The 23522-nt window shown below is 32.4% G+C and overlaps 1 protein-coding gene across 3 annotated transcripts in view; it reads right to left on the reverse strand.

Annotated features, from left to right (window-relative positions):
- The window catches only part of LOC123315058 (RNA-binding protein Musashi homolog 2), an 85865-nt gene that overhangs the window by 11725 nt on the left and 50618 nt on the right, over positions 1-23522 (reverse strand). For 2 of the 3 annotated variants that reach the window (XM_044900610.1, XM_044900609.1), the window contains one exon: positions 20484-20550. In XM_044900610.1, the coding sequence (XP_044756545.1) occupies positions 20484-20524 (41 nt within the window). In that variant the 5' untranslated portion in view covers positions 20525-20550. Of the gene's footprint in view, positions 1-6591; positions 6741-20483; positions 20551-23522 lie in introns of those variants that run through there. The other variant, XM_044900607.1, reaches the window with a different exon arrangement.

Below are 23522 nucleotides of genomic sequence, written 5' to 3' on the forward strand. Positions count from 1 at the left end.
GCAGAGTATTGAATCTCAGATTGTGAAGTTTTATATTTTTCTAATACGCATCTGGATTTTTTGATCGGTTCAAAGATGGTTCGGTTGAACAATGGAAGTGTATGTTACTTTCCAATTATCAATTGATTGTACTGGGTGGTTCGAAAGTTGGTAATTGAGGATATTGAGAATAATGGCTAATATTTATAATAATTTATAATAATATCACGGTTATGGGGTGGATCAGACCTGGTTTTTTCTATTTGTCTAGGGTAGAGTACATTCAGCAATGAAACCTCTGTATAATAGTTTTGAATAAGTCAGAGAGAGACTCTTAATTAATTCTTCCGTGATCTCATCGAAGAGATAATTTTTTTTCTAATTCAGGTTTGAGACGATTTGAAGATAATCTGAACTAAAAAAAATATATGATATTATATATTAAACTTAAATTAATTAAAAACGCCCATTTCAGTCATTTTCGTAAGAAATTTCACGGGAAATGATATAACAAAAATTATGTTTTAAGAAGGTTTTTTCATTCCACTATTTCCCGATTTTCATTTTTAGTTTCGAGCCTAGCAAAATTGTTTAATTAGAATTATGAAAAATTATTTCACATAGAAACTTATTTATTGCAGCAGTTGAATTATTTAGAATCCTATCGGACGCAGTAAACTAATCGAATAATAAATATAAATTATCTAGAGTTTCCAAAATACTCTCATACCTTCACATTCAGACGGTTGAAAAGAGATGATTTGATGAACAAAAAATTCCTTAATTTCACTTGGAAAAAAACCTTTGTTGAGCGAAACTTTCCATTCAAATTATGAAAGTTCGGAACCAGTGTTCAAAAATACAATTTATTTACGAAAATTGCATAATTTCATCAATCAAAAACCTCTAGAACTTAGTTCTGCAGTGAAAATTATTCTTATTGATGGCATAGATCAGATAGGGGGGATAGATTCTCAAAAAGCTGACTGTTATTCTCAGAGTGGTTTACGACTATTTTCTGACTCTTTTCACAAGGTTAAGTATTTAGAAATGAATGAAAATTTCGTATAGCAATAAGTGCGTTCATAAGATTAAAGATGCTTTGAAATCCAAATTACTTAGACTGTAGAAAACCGTTATCTTAATTACTTGAACTAACCCTAGTTATGGTGAATTTTAAGAATGTTATTTACAGAGTGTCGTCTGAATCATGTTGTAATTACTTCGTCGTAGGAAACTATCAGTTAATGTACAGTAATGAAGAGTTCTAGAAAGAATCTTACTCAGGTAAGAAAAGTACAGAGGATAGGGATGCTTTCTCTTTGTACTATGCAGATTTATGGAACAATTGGCGCCTTGGAATTTCAGCCAACTTCTATTGTTGAAATAAACAGGTACCTCTAATCCCGCTTTGGGTGTACACCATTATTCCTTTCAACAATTAACTATTTTAAAACTTTGTCATAAACCGAGTATTTACATATGCCAATTCTCCGAAAAATTTCGTTGGAAACGTTAAAACCTCTGAACCGAATCCTTTAGTCTCAACTAGTCTATTGAATGGCGATTCTTCTCAACAAATTTCAGTATTTTCGATATATTAATTTTGAATCTAGAGTCGTTGATAAATTAAATTAAAATGCAGGATATCTGATTATGAAAAGAAAAAGACAACTGCATATCTTATACGCTTCTCGAAATATTGCATTTATAAAAACATAAATTATTGTTGATCTTGACTCGGCAAACTTCTTTTGAATTGGCAAATTTCGATATTCGTTCGCGAGTAGTATTTCTATTTTATGGTCAGGCTGTGATATTTTTCAGAGGGAATAGTAGTGTTCGGATAACTTCTTGTTTCAAAATTTACCAATGAAGAAAAACCAAAAAGAATGAATTTTGGAATTTCAACAACCTGTAGTTTGCTTACGAGAACATTAAAAAGCTGAGAAATTACATTCTTCCGTACGTGAATCATATACATGTACTGGAGAATGGCTATGGTAGTGAAATAATTCGAAAAAACGGAAATGAGAATAAAAATTTTTTCTGTCTTATCACATTAGTAAAAAGTAATTTTTTCCCATTTCCATTCTTGGGAAAAAATTACGTCTTTCATTTAACTGCTGTAGAAATTATTTTTTCTCTTTCCTTTTCAATAAATTATCACAAGTTAATAGACCACTACATTAAAAAAAGACGGCTGTACGATCAGGATATCTATCAACGTTTCGAAAATATTCAATCATATAGACTATTATTATAATAAATAATTATAAGATGATATTGAAGTATGTATACGCTCTTCAACTGGGGGTGTAGAGAGATATTTCAAAATTCAGACCCAAAGACCTACTGTTCGACATATAAATCCAAAAGACAACAATATCAACCAAAATAAATGAAGGTATACCTATATGGTAATTTCCTGTAATGGGGATGCATCAATACTAAATTAATATATATGAATGTAAAATGTACAGAAATTCGGCAAAATGAGAATTAAAACAACTTGAAATTACCTACATTTCGAGAAATAAACCATCAATCAGCTATGAATATATTGGCGAATTGAATCAAAATAATAATACGTAGAGATTTATAACCACATTATACCCTACCATATTCGTCAAAAAAATAAAAAAAAATACATTAAAAATACACGAGTAACTAAATGCTGGGTTCGAAATATTCAAATAGTATAAAATCAATTAATGATGATGGAACAATTTCAAAATAATATTCGAAAATGTAAAAATGACTAACTTACATGATATACTCACAAGTATGAACAGCAAACTTTTTCTAAGGTAAAAACCAACTTTAAAGTCACCGGACTGAGGTAAGTAAATACTCGAAGTACACGAAGCAACTGGGGTCGCAATGCAAACTGCAATGAGGTAAATTGCACAGATTTTTAAATTTAAAGAGGCTGTACACCCCCTCCCAAGCCCGTGACGACATTTTCTCAGAATTTGAAAGAGTAATTCTTCTTCTCCCATTTTTGTTTCCAGCCGATGGCCTTACCAAGAATTATTTTAGAATTTGAGGGTGAAATTTTTGGGCTGTATGTAGCCTTAGGGCTTGAACAACGAAATAAGATTCACAACTGAAACATGCATCATCCCTCGATTCATTTCAATTACATTGTCTCATCCATAAAAAATTGGAATAAATTAAATTCATACGAAATTATCGCCTTAAACAATCGTTTGACCAAATTTTTTGTTTGTGATCGATAATTAATAGGAGTATGAGCGTGAGCTTACAATGACAGATCATTGTGGAGGGTATTGTACGAATAAATAAATTTGATAAATAACTCATAGATAATGATTAATGAACAATGATATACGTACCTTAAGAGAAAATATTAGTTACTGTTAGACGATATAATGAGATATCATGTGTCAATATTAATATCGGTCATGAATTGGGATTTGATCTAGTTTTGAAACGGTGGTTTTTGTAGTACCCAATAAGAAATATTATTCACAAAAAACGCATAGGAATTTGATATTTCTGACAAATTTGAACGTATTATAAGGTGATGGATGCATTCAAAAAATTATTAATTTTCTGTAGAAAAACATTTTCGTAAGCCCAAATAAAATTTATCAAATATTTGTTTTGAACAAGCTCTCCTTCAAGTATTGCTTGAGAAGTATTTTAGTAGTTATTTGCAAAATTCTTAAAACAAGAATAAGAAAAATGCACTCTTTCTTATTTTTCTCTATATGTTCTGAATGTTCAGCTTATAGGTTCTCATCATTGGCTGATGTCTAACGTGATTCAAAAGATAATAGAGTAACTCCGATAGAAATCTATTTGTTTCCATATAATTTAATAATTTGAGCCACAACGTTTGAAATGTAAAAAGAGTGAATATTTGATTTTAGAATGCTATATCTTAGTTCTGAAGTAATTTCGGAAATATACATTTCACTTTATCAGAAATATCAGATGCTTTCTCGAATAATTCTTTCGTTCTTCGTGAGTGATATTAGATAGACATTATTATAAAACCAACAACAAAAACCTCATTAAATGCTTGTATGAAAAATTATGAGATTATGTCATGTAAGCTGAATTTGTTGCCAATGCAGTTTTCAGTTATTCCGTGGTTATTTCATTTCTCATTTCACTTCAATCTAAATTGGCAGTTTTGTGTCTTTTAAAGATGAATATGTCGAAAACTAGGAAAAGGTAGGTAAGAGAAAAATTTCTTTTCGATCAATCATTGTGACTGTGATATAAATTCAAATATTGTATAGAAATTTTATGCAATTACCTACTGAAGAATGGGGTGGTTGTTGATAAATTTCCTTTAGGATCAATGAAAATATGCAAGAAAATTCAAGTGTAGCTCCTCACAAGAAGGGAACCTCCGAAAACCTCAACTGCATATTAATAATTAAAAGATATCACGCAGTTTGGATTTTGGGGCTTTGTTAATAAATTGCCTATATTCATATTATTTTCAACATCTGGTCGTCCTATGTCAGTAAAAACCTTTATATTTCTAAGAAATACGTATCAACTACATACCTACTTAGTACTTAAAAATTACCTACTTATATTTTAGCTAAATTGTCAAAAAAATCGCTGAAAAAATCATTATGAGACATGATCAGAATCTTGAAAAATTCTGTAATGAGTAGAATGGATAGAAATGAGATTTTAATGGTTATCCAACAAGTTTGTTTCAAGATCTATTGGATACTACTATACACTATACAGTCGTTACAACTAATTATTTTCGTCGTCTTTAATGTTATCGAAGTTATGTTCATTCCTTCAAAAATGAGTTTTGGAATCGACAATTTAAATAAAAAATTCCAAGTTCACGTTTCTAAACATGTATATTCCAGAAGACCAATAAAAAAATTGGACGAGCAATAAACACTGCTTGCTCAAATTCATAACCAGAGATTTATCATTTTGTTTTTATGTATGCTTATAAGTAACATATCCCCTAACCTGTACATAATTTGTTTTATAGCTTGATTTTTTGTGGATGTGTTCGGGATTCTTGGATTCTCATTTCCTGCCCTAAATTTGACTGAATAAATCGCTACTTCGACTTCCGGAAATGGAAATTTCTTGTCATCCGACTATTTTACATTACTTCCAAAAATGATTGTGATTTTATCGCATGTAGCATTTCACTACACTTATGCTGAATACAAGATATGGATTTTATAATGTATTAAGTTTATTTGAACACAAATTTAAAGAACAACGAGTTTTACGTTAGGATTTTCAATTCAGGCAGGTAAAGGTTCATTAATTTTTCATTTCCATTTCAGGCTCAGACAAAAACATTTGATAGTTTAATATTTTGAGCTTGAATTCTTTTTCCATATTTTATTCGAAATTTCTAGAAAAATTGTGAAATGGACGTTGCGCGCAGCAATGTACATGTCTAGAAACGTTAATCTGAAATAATAGGGGAATTCATCGAAATTCTGCATGATTTTCAAAGCAAGAACAGTCCTGGGATGAATTTCTGGGGTTAGGTAATAATTGAATGAACAACGTGAATGTGTTTGAAACAATTTCATTATTAGAAATGATAAAAAATTTCAAATGGTGCAAGTACTCAGGGTAGGAGGTAATTACCCCCTTTACCCCGTCGTAGGACCGCCCATGTTTCAAAGTTTCATTATTAGAACTGTAGAACCGAACAAAAAAGGGGGCAGATGATTTTTGCAATGAATTTTTTATTTCGTAAGTTCATGTCATATTCTGAGTTTTTATTTTAGAAGTCGAATCTTACAATCCACAGATTCTGTTTTTTAATTATTAATTTTTCGATAGTCATCGGGTTGTTCCATTATTATACACTATGTTATTCGAAAGGTTAGTTACGAACTACAAATTGGAAAATGTTGGGTCGTTCTTCTAGAAGGATAATCGTTGAGGAAGCAGGTAGGGTGGTTTAGGGAATTCTTGGGTTGTAAAATGCTGCCAAGTCCCCATCGAACCCTATTAGAATCGCCAGATTACAGCTGGCTGACAAGTTCGGCATAATCCAAAGGCCCCTTGCAAACCGACCGAATGAAGTCTTTGTTCACAAAGATACAGCATGAAAAGCAGGTAGAGAATTCTTCAAGGTTATTTCAGAGACCGATGACAATAACAAACGGTCCATGGCTTTATACCACTCATTTAATTCGTTTTCAGGTACACTAATAAAACTACGCATTTCTAAAAAGTGGACATTTCAAACGGTGTCAATCAAATATACTATGTGACAATAAGAATTCAAACAGCTACAAAATCAGGTCGATTTACGTATACCTATTTATTATTTTGAATGATCTTCAAACATTCCTCCAAATACTATGAGTGCCATGTATAATATGCAGGATCTAAGTATTTTTATGCATGCCGTTTAAACAAATAATTATTTATTACGAGACATGAACGATAAAATTAATAAAGACAACTTATTGCAGAAAGATAAATGTACACCTTCACATGAAGAATAAGTTCATCTAAGAAGAGGTACATTAGTTGTTTTTATTATACGACAAGCATGGAAAAGTTAACAAGAAATCAGACTTCGTATCAGAGTCTACAGTATCTCCAAAGCGTCATACAACTCACCCCAGCACGGCGGTGTTAATTAACGGTGGAGGTACAGTGAAAGTGGGGTACATCTTAGCCCCAAGGATCGGTTTCGCTTCGAACAGCATTATCTAAGCCTTGATTTATAATTTTACCACGACCTATCTCAATAGTATTCCGAGAATATAGCTTAAAATGAGCACTGTCAAACGGGCACAACAACTGAATGATTCTCTTTGGGCTGGGAAGTCTGGCTGCGAGCAGGGACCTGGTTTGAAACCACCCCGCCACCTCTTCGGCAGGAGCCTGTGCCTAAGAACACATGGGCGGCCAATAGGGGGTTCCGTTGAACAGAGAACAGTTGGCTCAAAAGTGGTTGCATTTTCCAGTGGTGGCGGGAAAAGCAGATCGAGTTCAGAATAATGGTCCGATCTGAATTGAATACACAAAAGATGCACGTAAGTGGATTGGTTCGCAGATTACATGGGCGTACGTAAAATTCGAAAGGAAAATCCGTTGGTCTGGAGAAATCATAAACAATCAGTCGAGCATTTTACAAATTTAAAAAAAAATTAAAGTACATTGAATTTATAAAGGAAAACCGAGGCACAAGGAAATGGGAAATTGTGATTTTCCAACATCGGATGACTAGTATTCAATGTTTCAACACAACAGAGCACTTTAACATTGAAAAAAATTCACGATACGTAAAATTTTCAACTGTGAGAACTTGTGAATAAGGGTTCAACTGTTTTTTTTCTTAAATGAAAAATGAAAAAAAATTCTATAGTTGCCTTGTTTTTGTTGATATATATGAAGAGGCTAAAGTTTCAGATTGTAATCTTTTGTTTTTATTTTGATATTTAATATAATAAATTGTAGAAGTTTGAAATTAATTGAACTAGATCAAGTTTTGACAAAAATCATATCCTAGAATATCTGAAATTTCAAACAATTCAATTTATAGTCCTGAATGTATCAAAATATTAGTGATACATTAATTCTACTGCATATTTCTTGATCATCTCGTCTTTATTAAAATGAAAATTTTCAGCACTTTTACTAAAAATTATTCCAAATTGAATTATTTTTTCTTATGAATGTGGGAATACATGAAACATTCTATTCAAAATGTATTCACTCTTTGTGTGTTTTTTATAGGTAAAAGTTTGAAAAGTTCTTGTGCAGTTGAAAGAACAGAAAAATGTCAGTCAAAATTGCCTAACTGGTTGAAAAGAAGCCCCTTCATAATTGATTAATCAGTTGTGAATGTATTTTAATTTAAACGGTATAATTGATGAAAAACATGAAAAGGAAAAAAAACATGAAATGATATGATATCATTTCGAAATTAGTTTTTCGAATAACAACTATTTTGTGTTCAATTTTCCCACAATAAAATCATCTTTACTTATAAGGATTGCAAAGATATTATTCGCATTTCTGTAAGAACTCAAGGAGAATTAAACTTTTGTTTAATTTGCTGCTCCAAAAATTATATTACTATTTTTTCACATCCTTGTTTGTACATTATACAAAGTATGTATTTTTGGTAAACTAAACAGCGTTCATTCATCTATTAGCAATAGATTCATTCATATATTAGCAAGTAGGTAATGTAAATCTATCGCTTCCAGTACCATGTCAGGATTCGGATATTCTTGTAGGATTTCGACACCTATTTTGGAATATCTATAATCCACCCGTAACACACCATGACTCATTGTAATTAATACAAAAAATATAGGTCTTCATGTATTAATGTCCTCTAAGAGTTCATTGTATCACGATAGATTCTTTATAGGTATATAAGGGAGGGTATTTCGACTAAACTCATCATGTTTTTCAGACGATATGAGAAAAGTTATAAATTGATATTGTTTCTAAAATGATCTTATCTTAGTTCACCAATAAATCACATGAGGGCGAAACATAAAATTGGACATCAAAACAAATATTGTCACTGATTTCATATTTTGTATCGAATTCAGTCAATATGATATGTGAACAATTGCAAAAGGGAGACGAATAGCTTGGTAAATCTACTTAAGGGATAGAAAGCTCATTTTGCCGTAGAATTAATAATAAAATAAAGATTATGTTTCAGGGCATGAGGAAAGTAAGATATCAACATTATTTCTCAGTTAATGCATTTTGAACATTTCTAGACCTGTACATCAAAACAATTTTTATCTTTTAACTCTCGTGGTTTCAAATCGGTTGATCGACTCTGGAATATTATGAACACCATTAGTTATCAAATTCAGTATAAGAGTATTCATACATTCATTATAATAATAATAATAAAGGGCCTTTATAATGTATTCTATGAAATAAAATCATGAGATTTATCTTTATACCTACTAATTCTCTATTTTTCTACATTTCTGTCAGCTGGCATGAAATGACTAGGATTAGAACAGCTTTCGAAAGGTAGGTACCTAACCTACATGTACCAGTTGCACGGTGGCCTTGTCAAGGTTATTTTTTATACCAGGGTACTGAAAAACACAATAGGGACAAATGGTTCGCTCAAATTTGGAAAATAGGGGTTTCATTGTAAATGGTCTTTTTACCTGGATTTTGGGATGATCTACTACCTCAATATCCATCGGCCGCGGTATTTTGCGGAGATCTAGGAGGTACATATTAACAAAGGTCACTTTGAAACAAGGGCGGTTCCAGTGGAGGGGGTCATAGCCGATGAAATTTCGAGATTTATTACTAGAAGAGTTTCTCTTTCAAAATATGTAAAACAAGATCTACGATGATTTTTCTGATAGATACTCGTGTCGAAATTTGTCCTTCGAAAAATTCCCAAAAAGATGGGGTCAATTAAAAAATCATCAATATCGAACGGTTGTAACGAGGTCGATAAAATTTCGAGATTTATTACTAGAGAAGTGGCTCTTTTAGAGTATGTATGACATTCAGATCTACGATGATTTTTCTGGGTGATACGCGTGTCCAAAATTGACCTTCGAACAATTCCCAAAAAGATGAAGTCAGTTGAAAATTCGTCAAGACCTAACGGTTGGACCGAGCTCGATGAAACTTCGAGATTTATTACTAGAAGAATTGCTCGTTGAGAACTCGACAGATATTTTTTCGAATGTGGAAAAATTATTTCATTATCCCCTTCAAATGAGAATAAGTTTCAAAGCAGTTTTCTTTCAAACATATAGCTTATATTATATTACAATTATGAATATAATATAAAAACAAACACCTTGCAGAATTTTATATATGAAATTATGCCCCTCCAAAGCACTCCTGCAACCGCCACTGCTTCGAACTAGTCAATTTATTGTACATATCTTCTTAGAATTTTGGATTTATTTCAATTGTGTAAGATCATACGAATAAATTAGCCGTAAATTGGAAGTCGAACGCTACCGTGATTAATTTGAATTACTATGAGCGTCAAAAGAAACAATGCCTGTGTTTAAGTACTGCTGCAATTGATAGTTGACTATCATTTAGCTATAGTAAATGAAGGGAGAATTTTTTTAAATATTTTCAGTAATATATCGACAGATAAATGGAGTTAATAGAAAATAATGTTACGGATTCTATAATAATAAAAAAACGATCTTTCTTCGACTATGTTCCGGCAGTTTGAGAATGAAACTTTTTATGCATTTTCTCTCAACATCTGAAACACAAGGAATAAAAATAAAGAATAATATTTGTAGAAAGTGCTGCTCTGTTATGACGTATTCCTTCAATCAATATGTAATTTTTTGGCTAGTATGAATCATCTCCTAATTGTTAACTTAATTATAGGTGTAGCTATTATTTGAATTTCTAAGGAATACCTTAATGACCTATTTATGTGAAAGGGAATGATCATATCTGCTTTTATATCGTCAATAGGGAGATTCTTGTTCAATGTTGAACAAAAAAAAATGGTTGTTTTCGAACGATTTCTTTAAACACGCGTTTGATGATAAATTTCGGTAAATGAGGCTTTGTCTTTTTTTACTAGGATCCAATGAATTTTTGTTATTTCCATCAAGTGTTCGTGAAGGAAAAATACTGTCTCATTTCCGAAATGGCCTGAATTTAGATTATTTAGACCATTAGTAAACTGATAACTGAACATGTTCTCATCAAAGTGGTTCTCAGCCTTCTTATTTCATTGTCGAGACGTGTAGAGAAATGGATATATGTAATTCAAATAAGATGAGAATCCGTATTGATTCATTGTGGAATCGTTTATATCTAGGGTACAAAACTCCAAGAATTTGAAGATAATGGTAAGACTGAGAAATGTGGCTAATGGAATACGGAAGTTGATTTTATGCTAGGGACCGGATATAGATTTCTAAATACTGAATGATTTCGGTAAGAACGGGAAAGTCAACAAGTCATCGCAGTGGACTGAAAGCATTTGATAACTTGAAGCTGATTACAATCATAAAAATTATAATCAGCCAACATTTATGATATTCAGTCAAACTCACAATTATTTTTATGATTATTAGGTTTACTTTTCAGAAATATCCAAGTTTGAAAACGCGTTACAAAATCAGGAATATTTAGATCAATTTAAAGGAAATAAGTATATTTTTTTAAAGAAATACTTAATATGGAAATAAAGGTTCATTTTTAGTATGTAGATTCAGAGAATGTCTATCGATTTTAAGAATGATTCATGCGAGTGACCAAAATTTTCTAAAATATCCTGCACAACTGTGAAAAATTCTTATGATTTTCTTGTACGAAAATATCTTAAAACAGCTTTCGAAATAACGGAACGTTTTCAATTTCCAAGATAGATAGAAAGGATATCTCCAACTCCAACGATTTTGAGAAGGATTCTTGCGAGCCCAAAGTTTGAAATCTTGTTATGTCAAGTGTTTTTGGTTTTCAACATTGAGTATTAACTCAAAGGTTTCAACTATCCCTTAAGATTTCATGACTTTATTGAATCACGAAAAGAACTGGATCAGTAGATCACGATTAGGACTAGAATATACAATAAAAATTTTGCAATTAATGAAAAATTAAGTTTATATGAAAACTCTCAAAAAACAAAATTTGATATTGTATCCATAGTCCATGAAAATTCAATTAGGAAAGGAAAAATTGCTGCAGAACCTGTATTGCAATCCTTCAGAATGCAGGTAGGGGTAAGAATAATTTCAGGTTATAAGCTTTGGAAACTTCCCTTATTAAACTAGTATGTCTGGATTCAATTTAATGAATTCATAAGGGGATGCTGACTAATATAGGGCCGTTCTTCACAAACCACTTGTCATTCAAGTTTTGAGTTTGTAAAATTTTTTCAGTCTTGCAATTTCCTCGAGATTCCGTTGGTTTAGTTGGAAGTATAAAGAATAAAGAGCAGGGCCACCCCTATCATCTCTTGTCCTTGTCCATATGCATTCACGTCATAGAGATCATTTTTGTAGATCCACGTGGTACTTTGTGCCAAAGGAGGGTGAATTGTTATAGAACAGGCATTTATCCGGCAACGTTGTATTCAAGACAGCTGCAGGATCGGAACACCTTCCAACTGTCTCATATTCACTACTTTTGTTGGCAGAATAAGCAAGGTCATCAGTGGCGGCACTGAAAGGGACGTCACAGGGACATGTTTCAAGAATGCCAATTTCGATTAAAAATCTGTATTATACAGTGTCGAGCTGACATTTGGACAGAGCAAAATGAGGGCCAATAGGAATATCGAACTTAATTTTATTAATCAAGACTTCAATTCAAGAAATTCCTCCTTTGATGACCTAAACTCGACTGCTATCAGATTCCGTACGTCGATTGTTCTAATTTGGGAAATTTCATTTCCTCTTGGCTAACAAATGTTGGTTTAAATGAAAAATTACCCCGCATCCCTGTTTTGATACAACTTTTAACCGAGTATTCAGTGAGAAGGGACATCTTGGTATGGAGAACATAATTTAGTGTTCTCCTGGTTGTCGAAACTTTAGAATTGATGTTTTTGGAACGTCGAACGTTGATAACTAATGAGGCCTATCTGAACAGTTTTCCAATGACTTTTCGGGAACGAATTCAGACTCTGGAATAGTTTTAAATTCGGCGCCTATTCTGGAATGAAACGAAATGATACATACGAAGAGAAACTGTGAAGGGTGGATAAGGCCCTCTATAGAAAGTTAGTCCACAATAATATTGTGATATCCTTGTTAAATTCCAGAGCCGGAACAAGTAAGAAACCTCGTGATCTCTAACGTTAGAGAAAAGCGATCAGATTCATAGAAAACTCTAAAATAGAATATACCTAAGCGTGAACAAATGGATAAAATTTTTCATTATTGAAAATATGCAGACTTTGAAACTAATGCAAATATTGTTGTCTAACCAAGCCAAAAAATCAAATAATATGTAGGATGTGCATGAAATTGTAATCAGCTTTTTGGAATCCTCAAGCCTTAGAATTGGAGGCCATTTTTCCAGAAAATTTATTATTACGTCTTTTGTTTAGTCTATGATATTTAAGATGGAGAATACTTCTGAAATCATTGTTTTTCACATAGAATAGAAATTGTTCCATCAATAAATTAATATAGGACTTATAGTTTCATCTTTTGTTGTGTTTCCTACACTCAGTTTGAAGATTTTATTGTATTCAATTTTTTTATTAGATACCGCATTTCTTGTGAAAAGATTTATTAGGGTAGGTAAAAACTCTAGAAGCCACCTATATTTCTTGTGTAGTAGGATTGAATTTTTCGCAATTATTATGTACTTATAATAATTTGTGTTAGATAATTTTCAGAATTTATTTCTATATTATTTTTAGCAATTTTAAATGTTGCACTTTTGATAATGATCTTCTAATTTTAGTGACGATTTTTTTGATCTGCAATTCATATTTCTGTTATGAATCTTCCATTGTCTTTATGATCGAATTGGTATCTATGTACAACAGAACTTAGTCGAAAGGTCCATAATTTATACACCAGTTTCCTTACTTAATTTTTCTAGGGCATAGTTGTCAAGAGATTCGTTCAATGCGGAAAAATTTATAACCTATATTTAATTCATCAGGGGGTAAAGTCAAAACTATTGCTTTAACTTCAGCCATCTAAAGGAAGATACTGATATATAAAACTGAACCTGTTATTCAGCTTCTTTATATAAACAGAATATGTATATTTTTTCAGTGGGATTGCTTTTTACTACCCTTAATTTTTCCATAGCACAGCATAGGTAGTTGCCTAGAGCCGGCTCTGATCAATATGATCTGCTGCGTAAATATTTCAGTAGGAACTATAAGTGAATTTGTTGAAAAACCTTGTGATAGTCCTTGACTGTATACAAAGTTGTTTAATGCAAACTTCATCTGCCATATATGTATTTCGTTCAAAGAAACAATTCACATATTCCCAATTATTGATTTCCTGAATACAACGAGAAAAGCAATGAATAGGGTCGTGGTCCTTTTATCCATTAAATCTCTGTATGCAAGCAGCGATAGAATAGTAGAAACTGCTTCACAATAATAATTAATCGAATATATACCTAAATAACCTTTACAAAGATAGCCTTTTCTACGAAAATTTTTCCGAACCACACACGAATTTCAAAAGTGAGGAATTTTCTGTGTCTTAATCGGTTCTGTACAAAGTAGATATGGCAACAATGCGCTAAAACTCAATTTTCAATAGACCATACTGGGGCCTTGATTGGGGGCGGATGCAGATGCCAAACTTGGGAAAGAGGGTCGTATACCCCTGCACCCCCTGGACCGCAAATGCTGACAGAGGTGGTCAAGGTCATTCGCCAATTTTAGTTCTTTTCAATTTCTCACGGCCACATGTCGGTAAAGTATCGCCATTGCAGATAATGCGATTTCCAATTTTCTTCAATTTTATTCATCATTACTGCTAGATACTGAGAAATTTGATTATAAAGAAATATATTTATGTACGTGCGAGTCTCTATGGTCTTCAATAGGAGAAGCTTACGAAGCGATATCTTACAATCAATAAAAGGGCCGCCCCAGCTAATTTTTCTTATTTCTCAACTATGGCTGAGAAAAGAGAAAAATTCCTTTGAAGGGGATATTCTAATCCGAGTTCCAGACTGAAGATATTGGTTTATTTGAAAGAATCAGGGTAGAATGGTAGGACAATATATCAGTAGAAAACTTTCATGTTTCTTTTCCTCTACTAGAATCTTGTTTGACGATGTTTTCCGATGATGTTTAGGATAATAACATATTACATTACATTGTGAGAAAAATTTAAGGATATCGATATATCGATTTATTACTAAAATATTTTATAATTATAGTCTAGATAGTGTGAGTCTCTGACTTCAGTAAATAAGACATTTTTTTGTCTCAGACAAATCGATTAGTGTATTTTATTTCAATGTAAGAACATGTCATTATACACCCTGTGTTTGAGGTATAACGTCTACGATTATTTGTTTTAAAACAACATTCCTAATCTTTCTGTGACTATTCTGAAAGGTTATATCTTATATATCAAGTTACATATAGGTTCCAAAAATCAAATTCTTATTCTTCATCAAAACGATATTTAACAAACATCGACTACTTCGAAAATGGAGGAATCTGATTCAACTCAATGAAATAATTCAGGGAGTATAAGAATGGAATGCCAAGATGTATTTGTTTAACATTTTTAAATTTTTGGGTTTGGCTTATGTATGGCACTTTGTCCGATTCTTCAACAAATGTTAATGATGATGATTATCTTCGCTCGATACGATATTTTTATTCAACTTTAATGTTTCAAGAAAAAATAGGTATAAAAATAACTCTTGATATTCAATTTTTAAACTGAACTGAACTGTATGAAAAAATATACGAGGTTTTTTTTTTTAATTTGAACTGAAGAAGATTTTAAATGATAAAGAAAGAGTTTGATCTGTGTAGCATATTATTTCAAAAGCCTCAGACTGAGGTTGTCCATTTTTTCAATAAATTGTATCGACACATCTTTTTCCATAAATATTCTCAATATTGAACAAACAGATTGATCTATTTTACTTTCTCAATATCTGAAAACGTAATCAATTGATTGATTCGTATGATTGTGATGTTTGTTCATCATTACCCGAAAGCTGAAATATACAGGGTGAATCTTTGACTCGTACAAATATTGTAACCGTAGATTCTTAAGGTCAAAAGAAACACTTTTTTCTCTCGCCATTTTTTTTCGAATCGGCTCGGTTTAAAAGATACAGCCTGTTGATAAATTATGAAAAAATGTTATTTTTAGCTCTATCTCACAAACGGTCTTATCCAATGAAATTAATTTCGGAACATAGTTTTTCATTTATTCGATGAATTTTTTTTTAACACAAGATATCACCCACGTTACCCAGTTCTCTTATTATGACCATTACGTACCATAAAAACACAAAAAATTCAAAGAACCCAACTCTTGAAACTAAGTTGGACGCTATCCAAAGAAAACTTGACCGTTTTGTAGAATTAAAGTATTTTTCATAATTTCTCGTATGATGCGCCGTTTTCCAGTATTTTGATGTTCAAAAATAAAAGATATCTGTGAAAAGAATTGGGTACTTTGACCGAGTGCAACTCTTTTTGAAAGATCCACAGATTTGTAGTTTCACAGATTTACCTAATTATTCTGAAGGTAATTTTGTTCCAGAGGTTGAACAGATTATAAAAACTTAAAATAGCTATATGTTTTCATCAAAAAAATGTAAATATGAAATGAAAAAATGGTATAGGAAAAAATGTTTCTTTAGACCTCAAGAAAGTACAATTAAAAAATATTCACGACTCAATAACTCACCCTGTATATTAAGGATTATTCGAGTTCTAAACAGTTGGCAAAATTTCAAAACATCGAAAAATGGTTCGATTGGAATTGAATGATACTTGGATTTTGTTTTATGTGTAGGTATAATAACATCAAAGTACGAATTTATCCATAGCACCTTGATCACTATTCATTCATTTTTTTATTAACTATAGTAAATAAAAAAACAGCTATAGTTTTATGAAACGGAAAAAACAGTAAACTATGCATTCGACGAAAATCCATAATTGAATTAGAAAATGATTAAAATAAGCTGCTCATATTTGTAAAAATCATGAAATTCAATTTCTAATTTAGTTGTCAAATAATTGTGTGATTAGAAAAAGGAAAAAAATTTTCTTCCATTAATTTCGGGAGTGAGTTATCACTTTCGTAATAACAAATTTGATGTTTTATCCCGAACTTGCAACTTTCAACTTTCAGAATTCTCCATTCTTACAAATTATGAATCGACGGTAATAAAACGGTTGAAATATTCGAGTTTCTATGAAATGTGAATTTGGAAGAAAGCATTTGCATCGATGGGAAAAACTCCAGTCTACGAATATATTTCCCGCGTTTTAAACCTTCGGCGCAAACCGAAGCAGCATTTCTCTCGAAAAATTCAATTATCGGGGAATTATTGGCGGGTTTCAAGACAGTAATGTGAGTCCACCGGAGGAATATTCAGGAAGGAGTTCATGTAGCGGTTAATCCTCCTGTAGTTACGTTAATTAGTCCTAAACCTTGGAGGTATTCTCTAAGCGGTCGTACGGCCTAATTCAATTTTCTGGAAGCCCCACGTTATACTAAGCTTATAATTTAATAACACTCGACTATTGTGAATTTACCCGTGGTGGCCGTCATCTATAGTTCGATAGGCGAAGATGACCCAACCGGACTCTCTGTTAGACGAGAAAAGAATAAAAGCCATTGTTTTCATAATTTAAATGTCCATTTTCCCCTAAGAACATCGAATAATTGCAAGAGATGTTGCATTCGCTGGGAGTGGGAGTTTGGGACCACTGTCGTGGTCTGAAGAGGATAGAAGAAAGGACACTCAGTAGCGTAACTTCAGAGTATGGGCCCATGACCAGGATATTTTTAGTGCTCCTTCTAAGCTTGCAATGAAAAACATTCAACATAAACATCATTGGTCATGAAAATAAAATATTTATTGCTATGAAAATAAATAGAAAAAATCAACTTGACTCACTCGTATTTTTGGTAATATCTAATATGAAAAAACAGAAGGTATTGATTTATTGAATACTTGAGAAACGAGTTTTAACTCTGTCTCCTCGGTAGTTACGCCACTGTCGATGCTTTAACTAACATCCGATTCAACTCGCCTTAGGGTCAGGTATAATTTGTTTGAATTCTGTATTCCGTACCTCAAATTTTCAAACTTGGGAGAATAGTAGGTAAATGTGTAGTACTGCTATGCGTATGCGACAGCGGCTTAAATTCTATCTTTGAGTATAGGGCTAACACTCAATGAATCAATGATTCCATTTTATCAGTCTCTTTAGCTTCCAAAATAATGGAAGGCTTACGATCGCTTCATTTTTATTCATTACTAATAATAATCATCTGAACAAAAAACTATAAATACCCGTTTTTTCTTCATTAATTTTTTCATCCAGGTAGGTACATTGTTAAATTTTAGGAGGTTTTTTCTCATGAGTATTTTTAAAGGTTTATTATTGGAAGCTATTTCTCAATAGCTACTGGAGGTAAATCGATGGAATCGAAAAATCATGAATACCTCCCAACACGTGTTTCTACAGGGTGTTTCTGAATTGATGCGAAAGATTTCAATGAGTGATTCTTATACAACTTTTAGTTTAACACTCTTTTCCCTCCAAGTTATAGTCCTTTAAAATTAGGTGGAAAAAATTTTCATTCTTCTGAATTTATTGAATAACATAACCACTCTGGTAGAATTTACAAGAATGAAATTTGGCAGATAACTGATGTTAATAAAATTGCAGCTTTTGAGTATTTTTGTTACCCTAAAATGTAATCACAAGGGGCGGAAAACAACAACTCCTTTAATATTTTGCATCAGAACGTTTTACTGAGCCTATATTTTCATGTTCAATAAATTGATTTAAAAAGACAGACTCAGCAACTTTTTTATATATTGACTTTTTATCATAATGTTGTTAGTTTGATCACAAAAAAAACTGTTCATATTCTTTTCCCATAAATTCACAGAGGTTATGTTTAGTTGAAAAAAATCAAGAGAGATGCTGTCAAATGTCATATGACAAATAGTTTTATTAGCATCAGTTATATGCCAAATTTCATTCTTCTAAATTTTTCCAAAGAGGATATATTGAATAAAAACAATTTTTTTTCACCTTATTTTAAAGGGCTGTAACTTGGAGGCAAAAGGGTGTTGAACAAAAAGTTACTCGTATATGAAAGACCCCCCCTAATTTTTGCTACAGAGTCACCCGTTGAATTCTTTCACATCAATTCAGAAACACCCTGTATATTCATTTTCAAGATAGAAAATTTAATTCAGGATTAAAAAAAATAATATATTAGCTTATTGGAGTTGGAAGGAAGAGTAAATGTGTAGGAACAAATTTATAATTATTCAGATCATAAATTATTATAGAATAGATATATAATACGGAATTGAGTAAAAAAATTGATCTTTGTATCGAAATTGAAAGATTCGCCTCAAAATTCTGTAGTAGAGAATGAGTACTATTCCACGGCTCAGTTGATGATGTTTATAAACCGTTCTTCAAAATAAATATTTGTGATTTCAATCTCAACATTCATCAGCAAATGATTGGTACCAAATGAATAAATCTGTTAGTATTGATTTTTTCGAGTAAATTTGGGAGTTTGTTGTTTTTGAAATAAAATCGGTTTCTTTATATTCAGGAATGTTTAAAACATTTATATTCTATCACTAATTAGTCAGTAATAGGATATACTTTCGTTCAATCGATTACTTACTGAAGTTTTCGAATCCCGTGAGAAATTAATTGAAAAAAGTAGGTACCTATTCTCCACTTTGTTTTTTTTTTCACATATATCTATCTCTCTCATTATAATTATTATTTTTCATTGAAATTTTCAACGATAGTTCGACTATCGTTTTCACTCAATTTCTGAGATTTACCCATTAATATTATTATCAATATTGTGATATAAAAACTTATAGTCAGCAGAACTATCATTTTCGAATAGAAATGATTTTTCCTAAGAAGATTTTTCGATCTATGGCATTCAAAATTCAAACTAAATGAAATGAGATAGCCTAGTTTTCTTTCACCTGTGGAATTTCGAATCACAATATGTAGTTTTTGATGACGAAATTGAAGTAAGTTTTGTCTCAGTAGCAGCAGATCTAGACAAACTGAATTTGAATGCTTGGTGCAACGATATGAAATAAATATTCATCTTATTTCAAATTTATGTGCAAGAAGAAAAAACCGCATGAGACACATTTTTGAGGAATCCGATGAAGAATATTCGGGACCGCTAAAAATAATTGGGCAACTGCGTTAAAGAAACTGCACTCCGAAAATTTTAATTCCTATCAAATGTTCCCCTCATCCCCTTCGTGTAGATTTCACGCCGATTGGACATAAGGAAGGGTAAACATCCGGAAAAAAGTTGAATTTATTCCTTCACCTCGAGCAAGAACGTGCCTGGAATAAATTCAATTATTCGGATCAATCTATTCAATTACTCGTAGAAAACTGAGCAGCATGTAGCTAATTAGATTCTTCCCTCGAAGAGTTTTCCCATTTACGAAAGAACTCGCTCATATCGTAATGAAAGGTGTTAAACTGAAACATTTTCGGAATAGTTGAGGCTTTTCTAATTGAAAATAGAAATTTATCGGAAATCTTGTTCATATTCTACGTAGAAGATCAATCCACCAATGAAATTTTCGTGAAATACGAAGGAATACCTACAAGAGACTACTACACATGATGGTCATATTTGCAGGTCTAAATTTACAAGAGCCCTAGTGGAAAACTACGAATTTTATACATATGTATGTTAATATTCAACTGCTTTGTTTTAGTATTCCAGTTTAGTACCTAATTACCTACGTAAGATCACTACAAATCGATATGCAAGAGGTATAATATGAAAAAGAGTACAACTCACCATTCTAATTTGATATTTGTAGGATACACTGTGACAGCCATCGTCTTCCTTTCTTTATTATTATTACCTGCAACAAAATTATCGATTGAAATTATATAATAACCATCTGAATATATTGAAGAAGTAGCAATTGAGAATAATTGAATGGACGTATAAACATCATAATTTGATGCGAGAATGATATTCTGAATGATTATGTATATTCGTCAATCAAGCGTTAATTCCCCGATCAAGCTTTATGAAACCTGGTAGTAATAGTTTAGTATTCGACAGTATCAAACGGGAGAAATATAATTGTATGAAATATGGCAGATATATTTTGTGTTGGAGATCATAAAATTTTGAGAATACATATTTTTCGCTTCCATATTCATATAACAGTTGTTTTGAAACAAAATTCATAGAAAATATTTGAAAATCACCATGTGTATCTACCATAGCTAAGTATGGGGAGTCCGGGAGAGTTGAACCCCTTTTCACTTTGAAGCCACTTAAGTTGTATCTGTAAATGGTAGCAACTCATTTTTTTGCGTGAAGATATCATGCCCAAATAGGTAAGGATAGATAATAGTAGAGTGATGATGATATGAACATTTTGAGTACAGCAATTCTTTATTTAGGAACCGGAAATTGGCTCATGTCTCCCTACCATGGCAAAGTTGAACGGGGGGCGAAAGAGACTTGACCATAAGTTTATTTATCAGGAAAAACATTGAAAGAAAACAATTTCCAATGACAAACTATGTCAAGGTTTTCATCATCAGATGTATCAGCGTATGAAATATATATTTTCTATTTCAGAGTCACTGTCACTTATTTCCGAGATGTTTGTTACTTTTTTGAACCATTGTATATTTTTTTAAATTCATTTCTATTATTCACTTTTCTTTTTCGAAGCAAACTATCAGCTCAGTGCGGGAAACTTGGAGCACTGATTATGTCTCCCAACCATCTTCTTCTTCTTCTTCTTCAGCCTTCGCACGTCCACTGCTGAACGCAGGCCTCTTCCATCTGTTTCCACTCCTGTCTGTCCTGGGCAACTCTCATCCAGCCTGTCCCCATTGTCTTTACGATATCCCGACCATAGCATGTGTCAAATCTCCCGCACTCCCTTTTAGGCTATTCAACAGATGTTTTCTTGAAACTTTTACAACTATTATTAACAAGGCACATCGTTTGTGAAACAATATTAATTAATGAACTCACTTATTAAACTTTCCAGACAGTGTAACAAACAAAAATTATTCAATTTCTTACTTCCTAACAACAAAATCACGTTCAACCCTCTCACTCCCGAGCCTTTCTGATGGCGGCCAAAATGGAGCCGCCACTAGTTGTGCCTTGTTACCATAGACTAAGAGACATGGACTGTGCCTTCCCTTTCTATCTATGCATGAAATACGGTCAAAAAAAGTGACAGAGAGGAACGCACGTCGGGCAGGCAGTTGTCTTTTTCTAGAATTTTGATTGGTCCACACTCACCTCTATGTGAACAAAAAAGAGACGGGTCCCGACGATCATTTCTCTCTTTCTATAAAAAAGACAATTTTATGCTGACATCTGACATTGCTCAGTCCATGTCTATGCTTGTTACGAGTATGTCGCAAGCTATTTACGATACCGGTAGCGCGAAATTTGAATTGAAATATTTGAGGTTGTTCAAGTCTCCTACCTGAGCAACCAGACTCCCCCTACTATAAATTCAGAAATATTCGAGAAAATTTTAATGGTTATGAAAGACAGATTTCTGAAGATTCTACAGATTTTACTTCAATGAAAGTCTTTTTGGCCTATTGGTGCCAACTGTTTCTCTAATTTAATTTGAAATGTTCTCTTCTTGTCTATTTTCAAATATTTTCGCCTAGGTTTTCTCGTTTTTTTTTTTGGTAGTTTGAATGGTCTGTTTGTTCCGATAGAAAGAATTTCTCGAGTATGTAGATAAACTTTAATAAACAACCAAGATCTGGCCAGCGTTTCGAACTTAATATAGTTCTTCATCAGGGATGCGAAATTCGGAATCAAAAACAATGAGAAACGCACAAAAGTCTGCTCATTCATTCTTTTACGCCACAATACTTCATGATCTTTTATTTCCTCTCACCACATCTTCAGTTTGTTTTAAAGCCTTCTCATTTTTCTCTCCCCTTTTGGCAAATAGGTTGCTCCATCTTCAATTCTAGTATTCTTCGCGGTTTTTCACTCTCTCGCAATTTATTGTAGATGGTTTCATTGGAAATTTTTCCAATTTCGTTTTTCATATTGCTTTCGTGATTTTTTCTTTCCTGAAATATCTGAGTACCTATGTCTATTACTTCGCTTTGCTCACAATCCTCTCTATCTCCTAAAGAATTCTAGTTCTATCGGTCTGTTTATACAGTCTATTTTTTCATTTTTTATTTTTCTTCAGTGCATTTTTAGTTTTATTCGTAGGCTTTCTTTCTCTTCTCCTTCGGTTAACTGGTTGTTCCTCCAGGGAGTATTCTACTTGGTTTTTCACTACCGCGCAATCTTTTTCAGTTAGTTCAACTGTACATTTTTCTAATTTAGGTTTCGTATCATTTACCAGATTTCTTCTTCTCCAAAATATCTTATTGTGTCTCTGTCTACTATTGCTACTCTTTGCTAGAATCCTCGAAGTTCCAATGATCATTCGAGGTCATTCGAGGTAACTGAGCGCAGTGGGTAAGTGTGCGCAGTGCGTATATCTCGACCATGCAATGTATGAAAGAGGGGTTCATTTGGGTAAAGCAAGGGCGCAGAATCGCCATATTAGTTTTTCATAGGAGTGCGCCGTGTGACGTTTCTTTAACTTTTTATTTGCAATCAATCAAATGCACTAGTTTTTTTGTTAATTTTTAGCATCTCTGCAAATTTTGCCAGGTCCAAGTTCCAAGTCCCTCCCTTAAACAATATTTTATTCGATCATGGGCATATTAATCTGAATATATAATAAAAAATTTTAGGTTCTCTTAGCTGCTTAACTCTATAAGAACGTCAATTCAAATTTTGGCTTACTGGGGAAAGTGTGCGCGGGTAAAT

This window comes from Coccinella septempunctata, chromosome 6 (genome assembly GCF_907165205.1).
Source record: "Coccinella septempunctata chromosome 6, icCocSept1.1, whole genome shotgun sequence".
NCBI classification, from domain to species: domain Eukaryota; kingdom Metazoa; phylum Arthropoda; class Insecta; order Coleoptera; family Coccinellidae; genus Coccinella; species Coccinella septempunctata.